This window comes from Gigantopelta aegis, chromosome 3 (genome assembly GCF_016097555.1).
Source record: "Gigantopelta aegis isolate Gae_Host chromosome 3, Gae_host_genome, whole genome shotgun sequence".
Taxonomy (NCBI): domain Eukaryota; kingdom Metazoa; phylum Mollusca; class Gastropoda; order Neomphalida; family Peltospiridae; genus Gigantopelta; species Gigantopelta aegis.
Genome location: NC_054701.1, coordinates 96,106,728 through 96,127,552, shown reverse-complemented (window position 1 = coordinate 96,127,552; position 20,825 = coordinate 96,106,728). Strand labels below are relative to the sequence as shown.

The 20,825-nt window shown below is 36.4% G+C and overlaps 2 protein-coding genes across 9 annotated transcripts in view; both read right to left on the bottom strand.

The window, feature by feature from the left end:
• LOC121369416 (molybdate-anion transporter-like) overlaps positions 1–9,563 on the bottom strand; it is a 48,289-nt gene extending 38,726 nt beyond the window's left edge. For both annotated transcript variants that reach the window (XM_041494515.1, XM_041494514.1), the window contains exons 1-2: positions 9,321–9,563; positions 8,758–8,902 (exon numbers count right to left, since the gene is read on the bottom strand). In XM_041494515.1, the coding sequence (XP_041350449.1) occupies positions 8,758–8,902; positions 9,321–9,468 (293 nt within the window). In that variant the 5' untranslated portion in view covers positions 9,469–9,563. The remainder of the gene's footprint in view (positions 1–8,757; positions 8,903–9,320) is intronic.
• A 2,004-nt stretch (positions 9,564–11,567) lies between these two features.
• LOC121369414 (monoacylglycerol lipase ABHD6-like) overlaps positions 11,568–20,825 on the bottom strand; it is a 50,253-nt gene continuing 40,995 nt past the window's right edge. For all 7 annotated transcript variants that reach the window (XM_041494512.1, XM_041494508.1, XM_041494510.1 and 4 more), the window contains exon 9: positions 11,568–14,407. In XM_041494512.1, the coding sequence (XP_041350446.1) occupies positions 14,231–14,407 (177 nt within the window). In that variant the 3' untranslated portion in view covers positions 11,568–14,230. The remainder of the gene's footprint in view (positions 14,408–20,825) is intronic.

Below are 20,825 nucleotides of genomic sequence, written 5' to 3'. Positions count from 1 at the left end.
TGCTAACCCATGGGCCACCCATATTAGTTTTTGGACATCCGTATATTTATTACAACACACAATACTGAAACAAAAAGGGACACGTGCTAACCCATGGGCCACCCATATTAGTTTTTGGACGTCCGTATATTTATTACAACACACAATACTGAAACAAAAAGGGACACGTGCTAACCCATGGGCCACCCATATTAGTTTTTGGACGTCCGTATATTTATTACAACACACAATACTGAAACAAAAAGGGACACGTGCTAACCCATGGGCCACCCATATTAGTTTTTGGACGTCCGTATATTTATTATACCACACAATACTGAAACAAAAAGGGACACGTGCTAACCCATGGGCCACCCATATTAGTTTTTGCAATAAAAGTTTGTTTTATTTAACGACGCCGCTAGAGCACATTGATTTTTTATCTTATCATCGGCTATTGGACGTCAAACATATGGTCATTCTGACACTGTTTTTAGAGGAAACCCGCTGTCGCCACATAGGCTACTCTTTTTACGACAGGCAGCAAGGGATCTTTTATTTGCGCTTCCCACAGGCAGGATAGCACAAACCATGGCCTTTGTTGAACCAGTTATGGATCACTGGTCGGTGCAAGTGGTTTGCACCTACCCAATGAGCCTTGCGGAGCACTCACTCAGGGTTTGGAGTCGGTATTTCGATTAAAAATCCCATGCCTCGACTGGGATCCGAACCCAGTACCTACCAGCCTGTAGACCGATGGCCTGCCACGACGCCACCGAGGCCGGTTTTTTTGCAATAAAGACATTTATAAAATGGTAGTACATGGAATTATTTGGATATAGTATTTTGTGGGGAGCAGCAAGTTTGGAGGTTTCAGCGAAGGAAAAAGTTGCACATAGTCTTACAATAATGGGCAACATACGTTGGAAGACTATTGGACAGTAGTTACCCATCAGGGACGTACCCTCCGATGGGGGGGGGGGGGGAGGAGTAGTGCCCCCCCCCCTAGGATTTTGATTAGGGCATGGCCCTACCTATGCTGTTCAAGGATATGTTTTAAGCTTATGGTGAAGTCTTTTTGGGCTAAAAACATTATTCACTGTTGAACAGTGTGGATTGTGCTGGACGTTTTGTGTGTTGTAGTCCTTGTTAAAGTTGCTATATCCAGTTACATGTTATATCATCAATTACGAAATCAAAATGCAGGCATAACTGCAGTTTTAAGTCTTGCGAATTGAGTAGTAGGTTTTTGACGATATCCATTGATAGCGATAACAGACGACTGTAATAAAGTTGCAGTGCTGCTTTTATTTTGCACTAGTATTCGACATTATAACATGGAAACCGGATATAGGAGCGTTAACTGTTGGATTTTAATAAAGTGATTTTAATTAAAAACTGACATTTCTTTTTTGTCAACTCATGTATTATATTACTGGCCTATCCAGGTGTGGCCTGTATTATACTTCTGGCCTATCTAGGTATGGCTTATGTTTTCAAATATCCACTCTTAAAGGGACATTCCTGAGTTTGCTGCAATTTTTAAGATATTATCGAATAACAAAGACTTTTTAACGATTGTAATTACATATCAAGTATATTTTTCTGCATAAAATATTAGTGGCTGTATATTAAACGTATTTCTGATCATTCTAATATTTGTACAAGGGTAAATTTCATTTTATTTATTATTTATTATTTATTCGTACGTACAAAATTATTTGAAGACAAAATCCAGTTTGGGCTTCTTACAAATATTAGGACGACCATAAACACATTGAATATACACACACTGATATTCTACACACGAACATATATTTAATATGCAAGTTTAATTGTAGAAATATTTTATTAGTCGAAAACATCTTACAATGCAGCAAACTCACGAATGTCCCTTTAAAAGTGGAATTATTTCTGTTATATTGTTTATATAATTATATATTAATAGCTTCACTAAGCGTTTAAATCATGACCACTGTAGAATGTTCTTGTATAAGCACAGAAAACTACATGAATGATTGTTATACATACCGTTGAGCTTCCAAGTTGCTTCAAACCGTACCTAAGGAGCAAACATTGGCATTGCCTGGGGAGGGGAAGGGGGATTATGCTCTCCTCAAGCATACTAGTACATCTTTATCCCTCAACTACATTGTTTATGTTTGTCTGTCTCCCTGTTAATATGGGACAGGGTCATAGCTCAGTGATACAATGCTGGCGAAGTGAGAGGTCGGATCCGTGGTGGGCGTGCCTGAACCTTCGTGGATATGGGCACGTTAAACGAGTTTCCATTCCATTCCATACAGTGCTCGTCTGATGCACAATTGATCCCTGTCAGTGGGCTACTTTTCATTCCAGCCAATGCTCCACAACTGATGTAACAAAGGCTGCGGTATGTAATATGTCAACAGCCCATGAAGTGGCAGTAGCACGTTTCCTGTCTCAATATCTGTGTGATCCTTAATCATATGTCCAATGCCATATAAACATAAATAAAATGTTTCCTTCATTCCTGCCTTCACTATTGACAGTCTCAAAAACAATGTGGTTGATCATCCATGTCATTGTGGTCCCCCACCAATATAAAATCCTGGCTACGCCAATGGGAACAAATACGAGATGAATACAATTGTAAGCGAAATGTAAGATAAATGGTATCTAACTGACACGAGCTCTGCAAACACAAGTGTTGAATTCTTTTTCTGACATTTTTTTTTTTAAATACAGGTTTAAGAGAAATTAAAACGTATTCTGAACCAAGTTATATATGGTGCTCGCGTTTACATAATATACACTGTTGACCTGACAATAGAAATTGACGTGTGTAACCCGTACTCTCAGTGGATGGTTTGGATTTATATGTAAGTTCCAAGCAAATCAGATGCCTTTAAATTGATATCCAACATGTATCATTTCGTTGTGTCATAACATTATATGTCACACTGTTGCCGTAAACATTTTACACAGAGGTACGCTTAGCGATTACTGTAAATAATTTACATTTCTTTAGACATTTGACACTGTGCTTTTGCCATTCTTCGTAATTATAGTTAAGACTACTGAACCTTCGGACTACTGAACCTTCGGACCATTGAACCTTCGGACTATTGAACCTTCAGACTATAGAGCTGTAACCCACTCTGTGTGTGGGTGGGTGGGTGAGAGTGAATGTGAGTGAGTGTGTGAGTGAGTGAGTGAGTGAAGGATGGGGGGTTACCATACAAAACAAGGCTGGCTCAGGTATTCGCCAATTGCACATTTTAAGAACAAGTGGCTAATTCTATTTTAATTTGGTGAAATAAATTCATTAAATAATTGATATTTTGTTTGAAAATAAGTTGGATTTTACAATTTTTTAAGTTTAATAGATATGTCTTGGCGAATTGTTTTTCTAGCCCTGCACAACAACTTGGAGCTCAGCTCCCAGTGACAGAATGGGGAACCTAACACCCCAATAAAACCTCCATTTTCATGAGACTGGGAAAGCAATGGCACATGACATATTGATCCTTTGATTACACCAGTGACCAAAGCAAATGTATTTGATTATGTAATTTACCATTACCATGGGAAATGGTCCTCTTTAAATGTGCAATGATACATAATGCAAAGTTGTATTACCCAAAACTGCCTAAGGCAAGTTAAAACTGCAGCATGCACTTAACATTACCCAACTGTATGATCAAATTAGATTCCCTGCAAGGTTTTCACAATTGCCTCAAGGCAGCCATGTTTGTATGTACACATGCAGGGAACATTTTGTTCTACATTTTGAATAATGAGCGTTGCAAATTAATTTAAAATTGATTAACAACTTAACGTCTTAAAATTGTATACACTTTACTCTGACTGTAGCACACCAAGATGTGATACTGAATAAAATGTTCTGTGATGTGGTCATGTTTAACAAGTGATTTTTTGTTTTGAGATATTTTTATTGATCAAAAAAGAAAAGGATTGCACAACAGGCAGAGCCTATATAAGTGCTCTCCTAAACAATATAGACATCAGACAATATTCATAATCATATATATCTAAAGCATAATAACAATGTCTAATGGCATAAAATATTTAATATAATTAATATTTTTTAATATATAGTAATAAAAGGTAGAGAGTAGAGAGAGTAGATAGAACAGAAATGGGATAGTCGAGAAAAAATATGATAGTAATGATCCTATTGTTCGAGCTAACCTTATATGGGGCAGTAAAATCGGAATAATAAGTTAGTTCAACTCGAATCTCTTAATTTCAGCTATATATTTATGTACTGCGTTAAAAATTAAACTGTTTTCTTCAATTGGTAGGTTTATTGACCCGGATAATAGTAGATCAATGTTTAAGATATCAAGGTAATTCCGTAACGATGCAAATAAATCATATCTTTGTCTGATGAACAGAGGGCAGACATAAAAATAATGAAAATTATCTTCACAGTTATCTCCACATGCACAGCTTGGGCTATCAGAAAGATGGCTTAAAAATAAATGATAGTTTAAGTTGCTAGCATAGTTACGAAGCTGACAATGGATAATGTTACATTTACGATTTCCATAAAGATAGAGTGTAGATGAAGGATTGGGATTTCCCTTTTTTATTAATTTTTTATAGGCATGCAAATGGTTAATTTGGAGTTAAACTGTCAAGATCATTCCATAACTTCAAAATATTAGGAATAAAGCTGTTTTTATATGAATTAATTACAAGCGGTCATGTGTACATGGAGGAAGAAGGGAAGTGGGGTAAAAAGAATTAATGACATGTACACATCCATCAACTAGGAAGCTTCCACACAGTCAACACACTTCCCAGTTCACTACAGTACTGTGATTAATTCTGAGACTGAAGATGTTTTTCCATTCTCAATCAGCTGTGATAATTTTTCAATGGGAATTTGATAATCCATTTTAGTAGTTTAACATAATGTCCATGTCTACATAACAATTATATGTGTACTATTTATCAGCATAAAATTTCAAATTTATCAGTCACACAGTTGACCAGGGGTGGGGAATAGCCCTTTTTCCCCGGTCTGGAACCAATTCTCAATCTCCAACACTGGAATTCTTTTTTTAAAACGTGTGTTTGTCGGTCCCACTTTTGTCTTTCTTGTCGGTCCGAAGCACCTGTCCATTTCTATTATTGGAACAAATTCCTATCCAGACCGACCTGTTTAGAGATTGGTATCTTGTGCATGATTTAAAATAATAATTAATAAATAAATAAATAGTGGTCAATATGACTGGTGTTTTAGACATATGTGATTTTTAAGTCTGCCATAAGTCGGACCTACAGTAGTATCAATCCACTGCCACTAGGCTAGACATTTGTCAAAACCGCTACCTGAGCTGGTCACAAGATTAAACAGACGTTAACAAATACACCATCCTTGGTGAGAAAGCTATCGAGGTATGACACTCCAATTAAAACAAAGGACCCAGAGTTTGCAACTGGTCACAATAAACACCTGTCAACACCTGTACTCTGTCAGGATGAGTGTCTGAGGCAAGAGGCTTTTGTGAAAAACAAACTGCTTGAAATATAGCATAAAATATACTGAAATAATCTATAAATGTATTTACTGTAGACTGTTCAGTGTAGCGTATCCAATAATTATATAGGACTTTAAAATTAAAAAAAGCTTTCCATGGCCAGCTATCACTAGAGCCAGTAGAGGTCAAATGTCATCCAATCAGCGATAGTATTATTAATTGTTTTGTCTTAACATGTGCTAGTTTAAGCTGTCAAACACTTCAGTGGTGTCATCTTTTATTAATTTTCAGGACTACTAAATACTCATACTTTTTATACATACATGTATATGGAAGTTAAAATTCATAACTTTTCTTCTTTTTTTAATACTATTTATTCAATTATATAAAATATATACAATTTGTTTGTTTTTCTCTGGTCAAATTTTTTTTTTCTTCATGTTTTGATGTTTATCCTTTTGCGTTCATGATTCAAGATAAAAATATACAAACACAACATTGATTTTTTTAAATTATTTAAAAACCCTATTTGGCAAATATCACCGTTTAAATGATTTTATAATTTTTATTCCTTTCTTTTTTTCTGTGTTGGGCATTGTTAACATTCACTAAGTATTAGGCATTGTTAACATTCACTAAGTGTTAGACATTGTAAACATTCACTAAGTGTTAGGCATTGTTAACATTCACTAAGCGTGAGTGGGTTGTGTGTCACTGAGTGTGTTAGTGTTACTATTTTTTCAATATGACAGTAATTGATGAAACAAGATTTTTAAAAATTGTTACTGGTTATTCATAAACATATCTGAATCGCACAATGCATTCATCTTGTTAATAATGTAATTTACATTCGCAAAACCGTGGGCATATCACTATTATCAGTTATAATAATTTTGCATAGAATTATTCCATATTATCTGTAGTAAAATATTATATTATAGCTTGATATTAATTGAAAAGTTTGTTTTATTTAACAACACCACTAGAGCAGATTGATTTATTAATCATCGGCTATTGGATGGATGGAAATGTTTTATTTAACGATGCACTCAACACATTTTATTTACGGTTATATGCCGTCGGACATTATGGTTAAGGACCACACAGATATTGAGGGAGGAAACCTGCTGTCGCCACTTCATGAGCTACTCTTTTCGATTAGCAGCAAGGAATCTTTTATATGTGCAACAGGGTGCTCGGTACACGAAATGACAACAACTGGTTATGAAGCTTTGCACAGTTTATTGCAGATCACGGAGACGAAACCCATCTCAAACCTGTGAGGTTTAAGATGTTCCGTTCAACCATATCCACCGTCACTTATAGACTACTGTAAACCTTTACATAAATGCTTATATTAAGATGCAGGACACCAAAATATCAGGAGCCCAAAAGAAACCACCATCCAGTATAACTCAATAAATGCAGAATGACTACCTTCTAACATCAGCTGATCATGTCATGGTCAGCAGCCCAATCAAAACTAAAAACACTGTCTTCACAGACAGCACATGAAAATAGTCCTCACAAGAAACAAAGAGATGTCACAGGTATTCACTGCCCACACAGGTAAAACATGCAATTTGAAATTGACCACACAAGCCAAGTACAGAAAGAAATATACTGAAGAAAAGAAGTTATGGGACATGAAATACAAAACTAAGTTTACCATGTTATAATTACAGAAAGTACATGTCTGCCACACATGCACCATTCCATAGACAGGATAGCATATAATACGGCCTTTGACGTACTAGTCATGGTGCACTGGCTGGAGCGCATTGGCTGTTGGATGTCAAACATATGGTCATTTTGACAGTCAGACAGGAAACCAGATAATTTTTTCCATTAGTTGCAAGGGATATTTTATAAGCACAATCCCACAGACAGGATAGCACATACCACAGCATTTGATATGCCAGTCATGGTGCACTGGTTGGAATGAGAAATAGCCCCCCCCCCCTTTTTTTAGCAGCAGCAATGGTTTTTATATATTTATATATATATATATATATATATATATATATATCAGTGTTTTCGCTGCTCCATTTAAGCATTTTGCCGCCCTCCTTTCACGTTCTCCGCCCTCCTTTATTTTTCTGCGCCACTCTTTATTTTCCAGCACCTATCTCCGCTATTTCCAAATGCACACTTTTTTCCACACATAAAAAAACCACAACGATCAGTCTGCTCACTGGACATCAAAGGAAACAAGCCGCGTTGTGTACAAAAAAGCAACTGACGAAACATATACAACGGTTACCATAACATAATTTAATAGTATTTTTAACAGCCTCTATTTTGTCCTATACCTGTATCCATTTGTATGTTTAATACAAACATTAAAAGTTATATTTTATTTGAGCAATGAAAACATTTTTATTTTTTATGGATTCAGCAATCTCCGACTGGAAAACCCCCACTTATTTGGCGCCAAATTTGTTACGTGATCAGAATGGTCACTCTATCTTTTGTTTCCACTGTCGTCTGATATTTTGTCCTCAGTTACAGATATAATTGATTGTAACTGACAATTTTTACTTTCTGTCATTTCTGTCATTCTGTTTATTCAGCAGTTCTTATAACATATTGTAAACTTTTAATTTTGGGGGGATATCACCACTTGTAAAATCAACGGAAGTGGTAGTGTTTGGCATTAAAATCATTCATCTTGGGTGCCAAATAATATATACACCACCACTACAAAAACGAAACTACTTTTTATCAGTTGGCGATAATATTTTATCACAGCGATCGATTCATTCAATGAAGATGGGAATAACAAAAAATGTTTTCGACATTAGGGGATCACACAAATGTCTTTTTTGTTTTTCGTATATCTTGAAATCTTTATTAAAATAATATTAAAACTTTGATCGGTTCAGCAAAACCGGAACTGTCAGTGAATATCAGACCGATAACATCTTCGGTTCAGTTAAAAGACGAGTCTGTTTGTATTTCGTATAAACTTTTTGTAATCAAAATAAGGAGTATGTCTTTCCACAAAGTCTATTAACACACAACAACATGGTAACCACCAAGCTCCCCCCCCCCCCCCCCCAATTTTTTTTTGTGAAGGGTGTGGTGCTGCGCGGCCGCCCTCCTTTAATTTTCACCCAGCGAGAACACTGTATATATGTAATGTATGTATGTGTGTGTGTATGTGCCCCCACTTTTTTTGCACCTTATTTCCTACACCCGTGCTAACAATTAATAATGAATTAGATCCCCAACACAACAAACTACATACATGTCCATCTAAACGAGATTAATCATGTGCACTTACTACTTATCAGCAAACGAGCCCACAATGGTGCCGACAATCATGCTGGAGCCAAAGCCGGCTACAAAGAGGATTTCAATCTGGTGTGTTGACATGTGGTAACTCTCATACAGGGCGTACACATGTGGGCCTTGCAGCCAGTCGCCACCTGAAACATACGCAACCTCACACATTGTAAAGGTGGAGCAAATTCATTATCCACACCCAGCCCACAATACACACTCCTCTCCTTTGTGGTCCTTTTATTTCGGCACTCTGACCACTAAACTAACTTTACATTTTAATACAAAGGGTGACAAATTTAATTGAAAAAAAAACCCTCCACATTTGGGTTTTTTATTTTTTTAAATGCTTTGATTTTATTTCTATTTTTATAATATTTTTTTGTCAGTCAAATTAGTATGTCCCTTTAAGACGAATATAAACAGAAGAATCAGGTGGGGGCGAGGTATTAGAAATGGAGTACATATTTCAGAAGGCCTATTTCTGAAATTACTTATTATTATTTGCTGAAATTATTATTATAATTATTACTGATATCGTTGCTGTTGTTATTGATATCTCACCCATAGCCAGCAGGTACACAAACAGGTAAGTTCGCTGAAATCCCAGGAATCCGACATCGTTGACGGGTTTTAGCGACGTCTTGGTATACACAAACAGGACAGCGCACAACAAAGTCAGAACATAAAACCCAGTCAGAAAGATATTCATATTTAGAAATAAATATTCAAACTAAAACCAAACTGTATCAGTGTCGCAAGAAGTTGGAATAGAACGATAAACAACACACACCCAACTGTCACCGACGCGACATGTTACAAAGGGAAGTAACTGGTGTCCACGTCGCGACTATTAAGTTTTGGTCTCCCGATACAGTTAGTTGTGTGCAATGAGGCGAATGAAAAAAAGCAACGACTCTCACTGGTGCAGAACAGTGGCTGTTTGATAAAGGAACACGTATTGTTTGTTTAAAGGGACATTCCTGAGTTTGCTGCAATTTTTATGATGTTAACGATTGTAATTACATATCAAATATATGTTTCTGCATAAAATATTAGTGGCTGTATATTAAACGTGTTTCTGGTCGTTCTAATATTCATAATAGGTTCAGTTTCATTTCATTTCCTAAATTAATTTTTTTTTCGTACATACAAAATTATTTGAAGACAAAATCCAGTTTGGGCTTCTTACAAATTATTAAGACGACAGGAACATATTGTGTATACTGATATTCTAAACATGAAAATATATTTAATATGTAAGTAATATTTTATTAGTCGGAAACATCTTACAATGCAGCAAACTCAGGAATGTCCCTTTAATGACACCTTTTCAACATACCAGCTACAGGATGTTAAATAGTTGGTAATATTAAAACAGTATTCTGAGTAAACCTACCACATTTTTAATTTTGCAGCATGAGATCTTTTATATGCATTTTTCCAGTCAATACGGCACATACCAAAGCCTTTGAAACTATTCAATGAGTCAAGCAGTGAGGTTCAATTTTATGAACCACACTCTACAGATTGAGCTACATCCCAGATAGAAGGTAAATTACCCGGTAATACCATTAGTGTCCCATTTAAGCTTTTACCCCACTCCCAGGGAAAGTAATTTTAACAAATGCATTTGACTCTGTTGCCAGGAACATTGATATCAGTTTCTCCAGTAGGCCTACAGCACATCATCTCTGTGGCAGAAAAAAACACATTCCATGAGCAAGCAGTGGGAAAAAACTAATGATAAAATATATTTTTAAAGCCACTTGCCCATAGGGCTACTGGATTTGTATTTGTCACTAACCCAGTATTAAAAGCCACTAGCCTCGGGCTTTATACTCTGTAAAATTCTACTATACATGTAGGCCTATAGTCAACAAAATTAACCAAGGAACAAGTCCTTTTTTTGTAATTTTTTGCCAATGTCACATTATTTTTGCAACTTTTAATCAGAGATGACCTCTAAACACTTTTTCAGTAAAATATGACTCATGATATCTTGTATCAGTGTTTTATGGGGTTGTTTTTTTCAATTTATGAAAATGGCTAAGATTCCTCACATGCTGGATCATAACAAATACTTGTCAATGTTGTTTAAATCATCAAGTTTATAAACTTGCTCCAATAGACACCTTCCAACAAAAGTGGTATTTAAAACAAACAAAAATATTTAAAGTAAATTGCTAAAAATACCTACTGGTCGTTAATTACATTTTTTTAGTATACATTGTCTAGTGTCAAATTCTGAATTAAAAACTAGCTTCTTATGGATTACTGAGATATATGTTAAGTTTCTTTTGTTTAACGTCACATTCATTTATTAATCATCAGCTATTGGATGTTAAACATTTGGTAATTTTGACATTAATTGTCTTTACTGTTAAAGCTTGTTTTGTTTACCAACACCACTGGAGCACACTGATTAATTAATCATCAGCTATTTGATGTCAAACTCTGACACATAGTCATCAAAGGAAGCCTAGTCTTAGAGAGAAAACAAGCTACATTATTCCATACAAGCAAGGGATCTTTTATATGCACCATACCACACAGGACAGCACATACCACAGTGTTTGATATACCAGTCGTGGTGCACTGGCTGGAACAAGAAAGGGATCAATCCCAAAGCAACTGTGCATCAAGCGAATGCTTTACCACTGGGCTAGGTCCCGGCCCTACTGTGATGTATGCATGTAGTTGTGAGAATCCAAATGATTCTGGAAGAATTTTATAGAAAATAATCAAGGCCGGTCAATGAAAACACACATTTACAATAGAGTATATAAAGAACAAGCCATGCAGTGTAAATAAATAAATTTATTTATAAGTTAGTACAAATAAATAATAATAATAATATTCATAATGGAGTACAAATAAACAACAAATATTTATTTAAAACTGAACAAAATAACACATTTGATTTATCACCAAAACGAAGTCATTTAACAACAGCTAATATGTAAAGTGAGATCAAAATATATAAAGAAATTCAAAAGTCCACAGTCTTAAAATATCTTGCTTAATAAAATAACTAGACTAACCATGTGGTTAATGTAGTGTACTATTATTCAATGCACAACTGCCAATGTCACACCTTCTATATGGCTTTTCATTTTAAAAGTTATTTTGAAGGATTGAACCCAATCACTTTGTCTTTTCAATTCTGAATGTTACCAGGCTGTGAGTGCTGATTAAATATCTTCATCGGAAAAAATATTATTTCAAACCAAATCCATGAAGATAAAAAGATTTAAGAGTCAAAAATTGTTAATATTATGCTCCATAAAAAATAAAAAAGGTTGCAGAGTTTAAACAAGCAATTGTTATCAGTCATTAAAATCTTAACAGTGGATCAAGAGCCCAAGAATTGATATTTTATCTTTTTTGCCTTGATATGCAATTTCAACAAGAGTCAAAATGATTTATACGTCGGGTTCAACATGCTGTGAAAAGTAGATGTGCAGTAACTGCAGAGAGCATCCTCCACTTGTTTTCCTCCTACAAGAGTCGGAATGATTTATAAGTCGGGTTCGACATGCTGTGAAAAGTAGATGTGCAGTAACTGCAGAGAGCATCCTCCACTTGTTTTCCTCCTACAAGAGTCGGAATGATTTATAAGTCGGGTTCAACATGCTGTGAAAAGTAGATGTGCAGTAACTGCAGAGAGCATCTTCCACATGTTTTCCTCCTACAAGTCAGAATGATTTATACGTCGGGTTCGACATGCTGTGAAAAGTAGATGTGCAGTAACTGCAGAGAGCATCCTCCACTTGTTTTCCTCCTACAAGAGTCAGAATGATTTATAAGTCGGGTTCGACATGCTGTGAAAAGTAGATGTGCAGTAACTGCAGAGAGCATCCTCCACTTGTTTTCCTCCTACAAGAGTCAGAATGATTTATAAGTCGGGTTCGACATGCTGTGAAAAGTAGATGTGCAGTAACTGCAGAGAGCATCCTCCACTTGTTTTCCTCTTACAAGAGTCGGAATGATTTATAAGTCGGGTTCAACATGCTGTGAAAAGTAGATGTGCAGTAACTGCAGAGAGCATCTTCCACATGTTTTCCTCCTACAAGTCAGAATGATTTATACGTCGGGTTCGACATGCTGTGAAAAGTAGATGTGCAGTAACTGCAGAGAGCATCCTCCACTTGTTTTCCTCCTACAAGAGTCAGAATGATTTATAAGTCGGGTTCGACATGCTGTGAAAAGTAGATGTGCAGTAACTGCAGAGAGCATCCTCCACTTGTTTTCCTCCTACAAGAGTCGGAATGATTTATAAGTCGGGTTCAACATGCTGTGAAAAGTAGATGTGCAGTAACTGCAGAGAGCATCCTCCACTTGTTTTCCTCCTACAAGAGTCAGAATGATTTATACGTCGGGTTCGACATGCCTTGAAAAGTAGATGTGCAGTAACTGCAGAGAGCATCCTCCACTTGTTTTCCTCCTACAAGAGTCAGAATGATTTATACGTCGGGTTCGACATGCTGTGAAAAGTAGATGTGCAGTAACTGCAGAGAGCATCCTCCACTTGTTTTCCTCCTACAAGAGTCAGAATGATTTATACGTCGGGTTCGACATGCTGTGAAAAGTAGATGTGCAGTAACTGCAGAGAGCATCCTCCACTTGTTTTCCTCCTACAAGAGTCAGAATGATTTATACGTCGGGTTCGACATGCTGTGAAAAGTAGATGTGCAGTAACTGCAGAGAGCATCCTCCACATGTTTTCCTCCTACAAGAGTCAGAATGATTTATACGTTGGGTTCGACATGCTGTGAAAAGTAGATGTGCAGTAACTGCAGAGAGCATCCTCCACTTGTTTTCCTCCTACAAGAGTCAGAATGATTTATAAGTCGGGTTCAACATGCTGTGAAAAGTAGATGTGCAGTAACTGCAGAGAGCATCCTCCACTTGTTTTCATCCCACTGTACTCACTTTTATTTAATTTAGCATCTCCACACTCTTACTTATTTTTTAAAGTCAAAGTGGAATTAGGAGCAGATAATTTGGTAGCGATGATGTCATAGCAGTTGTGAAAGAACTCTAGGGGTTTTGCAGATAAAACATTCATGACTGGATTGCAAAACTGAGTAGTGTTGGACTAAATGTACCAAGGTACAAGCTAGATGAAAATATTTTAAAAGCTGGTGAAACATTGGACATGGTTCAAGAGAAAGTAGGTCACTGCCAGGCTACATACTCTATGGATGCCTCTAACAATGTGTACTGTTGAGTCATTAAAAAACACCCAATTTTCTAATTATATCGACTGTAAAATCTAGACAGGTTAGTCAGTGGACGGATTCCACAACAAACACTGCACCATCACCGAACAATTGAACACCTTGACAACAAAGCAGTTTGAACTGCTGTCCTGAATTCAGGTGGTGAATGTGTTAAAACTGTGAATTGTTATTCTGAAACATAGATATTGCTGAATCATCAGTTGCATTCTTCTATTCCAAAACAAGGTGTTAGCCCGATGAGGTTCTGCTGAATGACCCGTGTTCTCCCCTAAACATCAACACAGCTTTGATGGTAGCGCCCGGCCGGTCTATGATCACAGAGTGACCGCACTCGTCAATGAGGTCCACACGCTGACAGTTGGTGAGCTTTTCCTCTAGAAGGTTCAGACCGCTTGGGTGAACAATCTATAACATACAAATAAAGAGCTGACAAGTCAACATGATTGTACTGGGGTGAACGATCTACAACATACAAATAAAGAGCTGACAAGTCAACATGTACTGGGGTGAATGATCTACAACATACAAATAAAGAGCTGATAAGTCAACATGTACTGGGGTGAACGATCTACAACATACAAATAAAGAGCTGACAAGTTAACAACATGTACTGGGGTGAACGATCTACAACATACAAATAAAGAGCTGATAAGTCAACATGTACTGGGGTGAACGATCTACAACATATAAATAAAGAGCTGATAAGTCAACATGTACTGGGGTGAACGATCTACAACATACAAATAAAGAGCTGACAAGTCAACATGTACTGGGGTGATTATCTACAACATACAAATAAAGAGCTGACAAGTCAACATGTACTGGGGTGATTATCTACAACATACAAATAAAGAGTTGACAAGTCAACAACATGTACTGGGGTGAATGATCTACAACATACAAATAAAGAGCTGACAAGTCAACAACATGTACTGGGGTGAATGATCTACAACATACAAATAAAGCTGACAATACTGGGGTGAATGATCTACAACATACAAATAAAGAGCTGACAAGTCAACATGTACTGGGGTGAACGATCTACAACATACAAATAAAGAGCTGATAAGTCAACATGTACTGGGGTGAATGATCTACAACATACAAATAAAGAGTTGACAAGTCAACAACATGTACTGGGGTGAATGATCTACAACATACAAATAAAGAGCTGATAACTCAACATGTACTGGGGTGAATGATCTACAACATACAAATAAAGAGCTGACAAGTCAACATGTACTGGGGTGAACGATCTACAACATACAAATAAAGAGCTGACAAGTCAACAACATGTACTGGGGTGAATGATCTACAACATACAAATAAAGAGCTGATAAGTCAACATGTACTGGGGTGAACGATCTACAACATACAAATAAAGAGCTGATAAGTCAACATGTACTGGGGTGAATGATCTACAACATACAAATAAAGAGCTGATAAGTCAACATGTACTGGGGTGAATGATCTACAACATACAAATAAAGAGCTGACAAGTTAACATGTACTGGGGTGAATGATCTACAACATATAAATAAAGAGCTGACAAGTCAACAACATGTACTGGGGTGAATGATCTACAACATACAAATAAAGAGCTGACAAGTCAACATGTACTGGGGTGATTATCTACAACATATAAATAAAGAGCTGACAAGTCAACAACATGTACTGGGGTGAATGATCTACAACATACAAATAAAGAGCTGACAAGTTAACATGTACTGGGGTGAATGATCTACAACATACAAATAAAGAGCTGACAAGTCAACATGTACTGGGGTGATTATCTACAACATACAAATAAAGAGTTGACAAGTCAACAACATGTACTGGGGTGATTATCTACAACATATAAATAAAGAGCTGACAAGTCAACAACATGTACTGGGGTGAATGATCTACAACATATAAATAAAGAGCTGACAAGTCAACAACATGTACTGGGGTGAATGATCTACAACATACAAATAAAGAGCTGATAAGTCAACATGTACTGGGGTGAATGATCTACAACATACAAATAAAGAGCTGACAAGTTAACATGTACTGGGGTGAATGATCTACAACATACAAATAAAGAGCTGACAAGTCAACATGTACTGGGGTGATTATCTACAACATACAAATAAAGAGTTGACAAGTCAACAACATGTACTGGGGTGAATGATCTACAACATACAAATAAAGAGCTGATAAGTCAACATATACTGGGGTGAACGATCTACAACATACAAATAAAGAGCTGATAAGTCAACATGTACTGGGATGAACGATCTACAACATACAAATAAAGAGCTGACAAGTCAACATGTACTGGGGTGAACGATCTACAACATACAAATAAAGAGCTGATAAGTCAACATGTACTGGGGTGAACGATCTACAACATACAAATAAAGAGCTGACAAGTCAACATGTACTGGGGTGAACGATCTACAACATACAAATAAAGAGCTGACAAGTCAACATGTACTGGGGTGAATGATCTACAACATACAAATAAAGAGCTGATAAGTCAACATGTACTGGGGTGATTATCTACAACATACAAATAAAGAGTTGACAAGTCAACAACATGTACTGGGGTGAATGATCTACAACATACAAATAAAGAGCTGATAACTCAACATGTACTGGGGTGAATGATCTACAACATACAAATAAAGAGCTGACAAGTCAACATATACTGGGGTGATTATCTACAACATACAAATAAAGAGTTGACAAGTCAACAACATGTACTGGGGTGAATGATCTACAACATATAAATAAAGAGCTGACAAGTCAACAACATGTACTGGGGTGAATGATCTACAACATACAAATAAAGAGCTGATAAGTCAACATGTACTGGGGTGAACGATCTACAACATACAAATAAAGAGCTGACAAGTTAACATGTACTGGGGTGAATGATCTACAACATATAAATAAAGAGCTGACAAGTCAACAACATGTACTGGGGTGAATGATCTACAACATACAAATAAAGAGCTGACAAGTTAACATGTACAGGGGTGATTATCTACAACATACAAATAAAGAGCTGATAAGTCAACATGTACTGGGGTGATTATCTACAACATACAAATAAAGAGTTGACAAGTCAACAACATGTACTGGGGTGAATGATCTACAACATACAAATAAAGAGCTGATAAGTCAACATATACTGGGGTGAACGATCTACAACATACAAATAAAGAGCTGATAAGTCAACATGTACTGGGATGAATGATCTACAACATACAAATAAAGAGCTGACAAGTCAACATGTACTGGGGTGAACGATCTACAATATACAAATAAAGAGCTGATAAGTCAACATGTACTGGGGTGATTGATCTACAACATACAAATAAAGAGTTGACAAGTCAACATGTACTGGGGTGAATGATCTACAACATACAAATAACGAGTTGACAAGTCAACAACATGTACTGGGGTGAACGATCTACAACATACAAATAACGAGTTGAAAAGTCAACAACATGTACTGGGGTGAACGATCTACAACATACAAATAAAGAGCTTACAAGTTAACATGTACTGAGGTGTACAATCTACAACATACAAATAAAGAGCTGACAACATGTACTAGGGTGCAATAAGGAATCTTTTATAGACAAGACAACACATGCCACAACCTTTGATATACCAATCATGGGGCACTAGTTGGAACAGTTGGGTCTACTAAGGAGCACAATATAACAGTGTTTAACTTATGTTCAACCGAATATAACAGTGTTTTAACTTATGTTTAACTCAATATAACAGTGCTTTAACTTCTTATGTGTAAGTCAGTATAAGTGTTTAACTTATATTCAACTGAATATAATAGTGTTTTAACTTATGTTTAACTCAATATAAGTGTTTTAACTTATGTGTAAGTCAGTATAACAGTGTTTAACTTATGTTCAACTGAATATAATAGTGTTTTAACTTATGTTTAACTCAACATAAGTGTTTTAACTTATGTGTAAGTCAGTATAACAGTGTTTAACTTATGTTTAACTCAATATAAGTGTTTTAACTTATGTGTAAGTCAGTATAACAGTGTTTAACTTATGTTTAACTCAATATAACAGTGTTTTAACTTATGTTTAACTCAACATAAGTGTTTTAACTTATGTGTAAGTCAGTATAACAGTTTAACTTATGTTCAACTGAATATAATAGTGTTTTAACTTATGTTTAACTCAATATAAGTGTTTTAACTTATGTGTAAGTCAGTAAAACAGTGTTTAACTCAATATAACAGTGTTTTAACTTATGTTTAACTCAACATAACAGTGTTTTAACTTATGTTTAACTCAATATAACAGTATTTTAACTTATGTTTATTATTGTGTGGGTACAATACTGCACTATAATGAATAAAAGTCATGTTGGCACTAGACAGTGTTTGTTATTGTGTGGATACAACACTGAACTATAATGAATAAAAGTCATGTTGGCACTAGACAGTGTTTGTTATTGTGTGGGTACAACACTGCACTATAATCAATAAGTCATGTTGGCACTAGACAGTGTTTATTATTGTGTGGGGTACGACACTGCACTATAATCAATAAAAGTCATGTTGGCACTAGACAGTGTTTGTTATTGTGTGGGGTACTGTGTGGGGTACGACACTGCACTATAATCAATAAAAGTCATGTTGGCACTAGACAGTGTTTGTTACTGTGTGGGGTACAACACTGCACTATAATCAATAAAAGTCATGTTGGCACTAGACAGTGTTTGTTACTGTGTGGGGTACAACACTGCACTATAATCAATAAAAGTCATGTTGGCACTAGACAGTGTTTGTTACTGTGTGGGGTACAACACTGCACTATAATCAATAAAAGTCATGTTGGCACTAGACAGTGTTTGTTACTGTGTGGGGTACAACACTGCACTATAATCAATAAAAGTCATGTTGGCACTAGACAGTGTTTGTTATTGTGTGGGTACAAACACTGCACTATAATCAATAAAAGTCATGTTGGCACTAGACAGTGTTTGTTACTGTGTGGGGTACAACACTGCACTATAATCAATAAAAGTCATGTTGGCACTAGACAGTGTTTGTTACTGTGTGGGGTACAACACTGCACTATAATGAATAAAAGTCATGTTGGCACTAGACAGTGTTTGTTACTGTGTGGGTACAAACACTGCACTATAATCAATAAAAGTCATGTTGGCACTAGACAGTGTTTGTTACTGTGTGGGGTACGACACTGCACTATAATCAATAAATGTTGGCACTAGTCATGTTGGCACTAGACAGCACTGTTTGTTACTGTGTGGGGTACAACACTGCACTATAATCAATAAAAGTCATGTTGGCACTAGACAGTGTTTGTTACTGTGTGGGGTACAACACTGCACTATAATCAATAAAAGTCATGTTGGCACTAGACAGTGTTTGTTACTGTGTGGGCACTAGTACACACACTGCACTATAATCAATAAAAGTCATGTTGGCACTAGACAGTGTTTGTTACTGTGTGGGGTACAACACTGCACTATAATCAATAAAAGTCATGTTGGCACTAGACAGTGTTTGTTACTGTGTGGGGTACAACACTGCACTATAATCAATAAAAGTCATGTTGGCACTAGACAGTGTTTGTTACTGTGTGGGTACAAACACTGCACTATAATCAATAAAAGTCATGTTGGCACTAGACAGTGTTTGTTACTGTGTGGGGTACAACACTGCACTATAATCAATAAAAGTCATGTTGGCACTAGACAGTGTTTGTTACTGTGTGGGGTACAACACTGCACTATAATCAATAAAAGTCATGTTGGCACTAGACAGTGTTTGTTACTGTGTGGGGTACAACACTGCACTATAATCAATAAAAGTCATGTTGGCACTAGACAGTGTTTGTTACTGTGTGGGGTACAACACTGCACTATAATCAATAAAAGTCATGTTGGCACTAGACAGTGTTTGTTACTGTGTGGGGTACAACACTGCACTATAATCAATAAAAGTCATGTTGGCACTAGACAGTGTTTGTTACTGTGTGGGGTACAACACTGCACTATAATCAATAAAAGTCATGTTGGCACTAGACAGTGTTTGTTACTGTGTGGGGTACAACACTGCACTATAATCAATAAAAGTCATGTTGGCACTAGACAGTGTTTGTTACTGTGTGGGCACTAGACAGTGTTTGTTACAACACTGCACTATAATGAATAAAAGTCATGTTGGCACTAGACAGTGTTTGTTACTGTGTGGGGTACAACACTGCACTATAATGAATAAAAGTCATGTTGGCACTAGACAGTGTTTGTTACTGTGTGGGGTACAACACTGCACTATAATCAATAAAAGTCATGTTGGCACTAGACAGTGTTTGTTACTGTGTGGGGTACAACACTGCACTATAATCAATAAAAGTCATGTTGGCACTAGACAGTGTTTGTTACTGTGTGGGGTACAACACTGCACTATAATCAATAAAAGTCATGTTGGCACTAGACAGTGTTTGTTACTGTGTGGGGTACAACACTGCACTATAATCAATAAAAGTCATGTTGGCACTAGACAGTGTTTGTTACTGTGTGGGGTACAACACTGCACTATAATCAATAAAAGTCATGTTGGCACTAGACAGTGTTTGTTACTGTGTGGGGTACAACACTGCACTATAATCAATAAAAGTCATGTTGGCACTAGACAGTGTTTGTTACTGTGTGGGTACAAACACTGCACTATAATCAATAAAAGTCATGTTGGCACTAGACAGTGTTTGTTACTGTGTGGGGCACTACAAACACTGCACTATAATCAATAAAAGTCATGTTGGCA